At 38.5% G+C, this 6,448-nt stretch overlaps 1 protein-coding gene across 1 annotated transcript; it reads left to right on the top strand.

Moving 5' to 3' along the window:
* Window positions 1-2,116: 2,116 nt before the first annotated feature.
* Window positions 2,117-3,640, top strand: LOC121144051 (hemoglobin subunit beta-like). The gene is made up of 3 exons (XM_040757361.1): window positions 2,117-2,272; window positions 2,382-2,604; window positions 3,378-3,640. The coding sequence occupies exons 1-3, from the start codon at window positions 2,181-2,183 to the stop codon at window positions 3,504-3,506; spliced, it is 444 nt and encodes a 147-aa protein (XP_040613295.1). The 5' UTR covers window positions 2,117-2,180; the 3' UTR covers window positions 3,507-3,640.
* The last annotated feature ends 2,808 nt before the right edge of the window (window positions 3,641-6,448 follow it).

The raw sequence follows: 6,448 nt of genomic DNA on the forward strand, positions 1-6,448 counted from the left end.
AAGAAAAAGCACAATACCTTCCTGTATCATCTCATCTTTCTATACTCTGTAAGCAGACAACCATGAAAAGAATTTTGTCCTAAAATAATCGTCATTTTGTGGAATTCAGAATAATTCTCCTAAACTTGCATCCTGCATCAACATTTCCTAGTTTCCCGAAGGCATGGTCTTAATATTTAAATTAAATGGTTGGAAAAAACCTAACAGATTTTTTATTATATTCTCATTCTTTGTTGCAGAGCTCCTGTAAAAGTTTGGGAGTAGTTAGGAGGGTCTCACCCTCCCTGGGGAAATGAGGGAATATGGAAGGAGGGGAGGGAAACGGAGAGGGACCTGGAACTGACTTGTGAAGCAACCTTGTTTCTAAACTAAATTTAAATTTAAAAATAAATTTAAAAAATCAAAAAAAGTTTGGGGATAGAAAGTCAATCTTAACTGTTGTAGATAATTTACTGTCTAGTCATTTTAGTTCTTGATGACTTTATAAACTACTTGTCCATTATGTTTTGATGAAGAGGTTTATATGTAAGAGGTAGGCAGAAACAAAGAAATGTGCAGAGACAGATAGTCAGACAGTTCTGGGAGAGTGAAAGATGGAGGGATGGAGGGATAGAGGAAGGTACGAATGGAGGGAAGTAGACAGAGAAAGAGAAAGAATGGAGAGCTAACCTTTGACCAGAAATGCTTGTTCCTTTTCCTCTTTTCATGGAAAGTTTTGAGGACTTGGTTGAATACTTTCACACATTTGTATGATGTCTGTTAGTCATTTTCACCCACATGTGCCTTTTTCTTACCTCTGATACAGCTTTTTTCCCCAGAATCTCCTCCTATATTCATGTCTTCTTTTTGTTTGGCTCCCAGAGTTAATTTAATTTCCTGCAGCTAGTTGAATACCAAGAAGGAAAAATACACTTCTCAAGTTCTTCTTAGTGTGAAAAGTTAAGGATATTTTATGTGAGAATTTGGAGAGTGGGAAGTAGAGGGAGACAGGAAAAGACATAGAAATGAAGATTAAATAGTTAATAGATACAAACAAATAAATGTATAAAGCAAATGGAACTAGGTAAGGACTATCAAAAATGAAAAGGATTCTAAAACGTAGCATACATACTGGCCAGAGGGAAGTAAAATGAATGAATGAATCAGTGAAGAAATCAAAGTGAGAAACATAGCAAGAAAGGAGGAAGGAAGGAAGGAAGGTTGGGAGGAAGGAAGGAAGGAAGGAAGGAAGGAAGGAAGGAAGGAAGAAAAGATTGAAGGGAAGGAAGGAAGAGAAGGAAGAAAAGATGGAAAATTTGAACACAGGGAGAATTTCTTTCAACCTCCCTGATGCTAGGTTTACCTGTCTATGTATAAATGACAGGAATTCCCTCTGCTCCTCCAGACATCCATAGATTATTACCAACAGAAAAAGTTGCTGTTCCTACTTAGATTTTCAACAAAAATAAATGTGTACTTAAATATTATCTTCAATATTTGAGTTCTAACTCTCATTGTATTCATGTTATGTTCTTCTGGATTGAGAGTTCAGTTTCCATCTCTAGAGGAGTACCCAGTGTGTAAGACTGAACTGAACTGAGTGAACAAATTAAAGAATCAAGTGTACACACAAAAGAAAAACTTGAAACAAATGAACACATGTTTATTTTCTTACCTGGAAATTTAACTGAAACAGAAAAAATACAGTTTAAAGAAACAATGGAAGAATGATTAATTCATCTTCTTGTTTATATTGCATAACCTGCACTCAAGGGACTACCTCTCAAATATACATGCTAAAAAAAGGCCATTTTCTTAAGGATAGTCTGCTTCTTTCATTTGTGTAGTAAATTATATATTTAATATAACTTCTTTGTTATTGACTCCAAAATTGACAAATGTAGTAGCCAAAGTAGATGGTTTAGGGCCAGCATTTGTTTCAGGGATAAGAGCAGATGAGCTTGAGAGAAAAGATCAGAGTTCACACTCTTAAGCCTGTGGTATATGTACCCTGGGTAGATATGTCTGTCATCTGTTAAGCCTCACCCAGTAGCACCACACCCTGGCATTGGCCAATCTGCTCACACAGGGCAGAGAGGGAAGGAGTCAGGGCAGGGCATATAAAGCAGAGCAGGACCAGGTGCTCCTCACATTTGCTTCTGACACAGTTGTGTTGAGTCACAAGCCCAGAAACAGACACCATGGTGCACCTGACTGATGCTGAGAAGGCCCTTGTCTCTGGCCTGTGGGGAAAGGTGAACGCCGATGCAGTTGGCGCTGAGGCCCTGGGCAGGTTGGTATTGAAGTTACAAGGTAGTTCACAAGTCGGGTGCATGGAGATGGAGGTCTGCTATCCACAGGCACTAATTTCCAGTGTCCTCTGGCTGTTTTCACCTTCTTAGGTTGATGGTTGTCTACCCTTGGACCCAGAGGTTCTTTGAACACTTTGGAGACCTGTCCTCTGCCAGTGCTGTCATGAGTAACGCCCAGGTGAAGGCCCATGGCAAGAAGGTGATTCACTCCTTCGCTGATGGCCTGAAACACCTGGACAACCTGAAGGGCACCTTTTCCAGCCTGAGTGAGCTCCACTGTGACAAGCTGCATGTGGATCCTGAGAACTTCAGGGTGAGTCTGATGGGTCTGCCAGTGGCTTTTGTGATCATCTCTCCATCAGAAGGAAGGGGAAGAGATCCTAGGGAGAGGTTTAGAAGGAAGGTGTCTGCTTGTCAACACATGGAGTGCTGACAAGAGTTTGATTATTTTACCCTCCACTGGCAGTCATTGCTTCCTCTCACTTTATTCTTCCATGTTGTGATGTCCTCTTTCTCCAGCAAACATTCATTTTCAGTTGTGGTTTCAAAATCAATTTCTTCTTCCTTATCTGCTCTTTTAGTTCTTTTACTTTGTTTCCTTTCTAGTGTTTATTAGGAGTTTGCTTTGAGGACAAGGAAGATAAGTGAGACTTCCTGCTTCTTTACACAGCTGTAAGGATTACAAGGGATAATTGGCTTTCTGGCTAGGGCATAGGGTCACTTGTCCCCTAGAGAACAACTGCCAGCAGTGGAGAAATTGATGAAGGCCTTTGGACATCTGTCTTCTGAGTAAGAAAAGGCATTCACTTTCATTTCAATGGTGTCCTAAGTTATTTGTGGGTCTCATAGGAGGGTTCATGGTAAGAATTCAATATTTAAAGAAGTAAGGGTTGGATTCTGACCTTGGGACTATAATTTGCACATAAATTCTGTTGAGACAGAACAATTCTTATCAAAATTTGCCAGTAGGAGCTATCTGCCATTCTGCTTATATTTTAAGATTAAATCCATAACTACCATTTGAAAGGATCCTTCAGTGTCTGGTTTTTTCTTTCTATCATGTGATACCTGTCCTGTCTTCCACAGCTCCTGGGCAATATGATCATCATTGTGCTGTCCCACGACTTGGGCAAGGACTTCACTCCCAGTGCACAGGCTGCCTTTCAGAAGGTGGTGGCTGGTGTGGCCAATGCCCTGGCTCACAAGTACCACTAAAGCCTCCTTTCCTCCCCTTTTCTGTGCTCAATGATAACTTTTTCCCTAGAGAACAACTGTCACCTGTGAGAAAAATGATGAAGGCCTTTGGGCATTTGCCTTCTGTCTAATAAAAGGCATTACATTCATTGCAATGGTGTGCTAAGTTATTTGTTTGTCTCATAGAAGCCTTCTTGCTAAGGATTCATTATACAGTGTAGTGATGGCTTGATTTTGACCCAGGTAAAATAAACAAAGTCATGTATTTCATGATAGTGCTGAGATAGAAAACAGCAAGTCACTTTCCCTAATGTGTACTCTTAACCACTCAGAGAAGAATTAAAGTGGAGGCTTCATTACTGATTAGATCTTGTCTACATTTTACATACCTGATTTGTTTTCTCCACTTTTTATCATGAATGTCTCTTTTCTTTTCTTTTGCCTACCTAGCACCTCTTAGACAGGTCTCTATCTAACAATTTTTCTTGACTAAAGGTACCACTATTCCGGTAAGTTTTCCATCCATGTTTCCCTGGCCACATTGTTCATCATCCCAGAGTCCTCTTACCTTAAACAGCCCAATATTACATAGAGTTATGCTTAAAGAGGGAATGGAAGTGCTCTGTTTGTCACTTGGGACTTTGTCCCTCAACTCTCCAGACAATAGTCACCATGAGTTTTCAAATGGTGTTTTCTCTGGGACCTTTTTGTACCATTCCATGCCCTGGCCTGAGTTAGGAGTTGGTATTCAAAGAAATATAAAACTAGAGATAATATGAAAGTTCAGTTTTAAGGCTTATCACTGGTAATCATCTTTGCATAACACCCTGTAGATGGATGCCCTATTCTTTCTCAATTTGTCTATCTTCAGTATCACAGAATGGGTTGGGTATCCAATCTCCCCTGCATGCTGTGTGATAGCTCTCCTTTGTCTGCAGTTAGTAGAGTTAGCATCATAGGTAATATATCTTCAATTTCTTTTTCTCTCCATACTTACCAGGGCCACAGTATATTCTGGAAACAAAAAGTGAGTTTCGAATGTTCTTTACACTACTCCATAGCATAATTTTAGTAAGATTTTGAAATATAATAAGAGACCTCTTATTTCAGAGTGGTCTATGTGGGTTTTATTGAGATTATGGAGTAAAATCCCCAAAGTGTTATGAGATTGTGCCACTGTCACAAGGCATGAAAATCCAATTCCAAATTAACTGAAGAATTAGAGTAAGATGGGAAACTATAAAACATCTAGAATTAAACGCAGGACACATTAAGATGGGTCTGGGGCCAGGTATGTCATCCACATGTATAATCCCTATTAATTCTTATTAAGAGGCCAAACAGCATTTATAAAATTCAGCCTCTTAGGATGCTCTGAAACGTACTTTTCTCAAAGTAGTATCCCTCCACCCTCTCTCCCTCTCTCTCTCCTCAGCTCTCTCTCTGTTTTTTCTCTCTCCTAAGAAACAAATACCTTTTGCGGTATGTGTTTTACAAAGCAATATATTAACTTTACATCAAATAGCTAGCCTTTTCTATTAGAAGTCTCAACCCTAATGTGATGTATTGACATGAGAATATTACCACTTCCTGCCTTATTCTTAAAAAGTGTTTTAAAATTACTTAAAGAGTACTGAAAATGTAAATAAGCTAGGATGCAAAGGATATTCATGGAGATGTGTAGCTAACATCTTGCCAAATTCACAAATAGGAAAGAAGTTAAAAGTATAGGTTGGTGATAACTTAGATTGGCCTCTGTATGAACCCTGTCAATTGAAACTGATCTGAGAATGAGTAAGACTGTATATGGGGAATGTAAACAAATGCAGAAAGTCTCACTAGTCCAGATGAAATGAAAGTTGGGACACAGGAGAAGTGGAAAGTACAGGTGTGTAAGGAGACTTGATTGGAGGACCATGCAACCCAACACACAGACTTCCAAACAAAGTGGGGCCAAGGGAGGGAGAAATGTTGCTAAAAAGAAAGGGCTTACAATGGAAAGGATACCAGTGATTTTAAGAGTTGTAAGTCCCATGATTTTAGTCCCATGGTCCTCCTTTTAGTAAGCTAATCTTTTCATGCAATATTTTGGGCAAAAGTCTTTAATACAAGGATTAGTTTATTATGGGAACAAACCACAAGGTACTTAATGTTAATTTTCCTTCTTATCACAAGGTTGTGTGTCCTTTTACACAAATTTCCAATATCTCTTCCAAAAGTTTTTAAGAGAAAGAAGTGTTTAACAAACCTCTATGGTAACTAAATTAGAAGATTCCACGAATACCTGTTTATCTGAAGGGGGACTGTTAAAAACTCAGACTCAGTAAAACTGGATAACATCTGGTGTGGTTTTCCATTCTTATATCATAATGGAAAAAAAGAAATGTGAATTAAGCACGGATGACTGATGTGGTATTACTCTTATCTGAAATTTAAGATATAATTTATCATTTGTATGGAAAGGTGTCTCACCTGCTAGCAGCCATCGATCAGCACGGAATATGCAATGTTCACATTACTCAGAAGTGTAGAATAAAGACTCACAAAAATAAATGCTATTAGATCAGACTCATCCTAAAATTCATTTTCTTCCTGAAATTTGTTTTATAAGGCTAGTAATCTTTATTCTTGTATTTATTAGGGTTTTTGATAGTTTGTGTGATTTTTAAAATGAATATATTTACTAAGTTCTTGTGATTGGAAGGGAGAGAATATTCCTGTGGACCTAGGTTAGCCCTGATTCTGACTTAACTCATCTAGTTAGAAGGGGTTGACTAAGAACACAACAAGATTTCTATCTATTTTAAAGAAATAGCTACTAGTGACTGGGTTCAGCATGGGAGAGAAAGCAAACCCATTGATTCTGGGAGTATAAACAAGGAATTAGACCTGTAAGAACAGTGCTAGAACAAAGACAATAAGCATTCAAGGAAGGCCAAAAAATGAGAAACTGAACTGTTGAA

This window comes from Mesocricetus auratus, unplaced genomic scaffold (assembly GCF_017639785.1).
Source record: "Mesocricetus auratus isolate SY011 unplaced genomic scaffold, BCM_Maur_2.0 Super-Scaffold_4256, whole genome shotgun sequence".
In the NCBI taxonomy this organism is placed as follows: domain Eukaryota; kingdom Metazoa; phylum Chordata; class Mammalia; order Rodentia; family Cricetidae; genus Mesocricetus; species Mesocricetus auratus.

Coding starts and splice junctions, on each gene's coding strand:
- LOC121144051 (XM_040757361.1), top strand. CDS start 2,181: ATGGTGCACCTGACTGATGCTGAGAAGGCCCTTGTCTCTGGCCTGTGG. Junction 2,273..2,381: donor GGCGCTGAGGCCCTGGGCAG/GTTGGTATTGAA, acceptor TCACCTTCTTAG/GTTGATGGTTGTCTACCCTT. Junction 2,605..3,377: donor TGGATCCTGAGAACTTCAGG/GTGAGTCTGATG, acceptor TGTCTTCCACAG/CTCCTGGGCAATATGATCAT.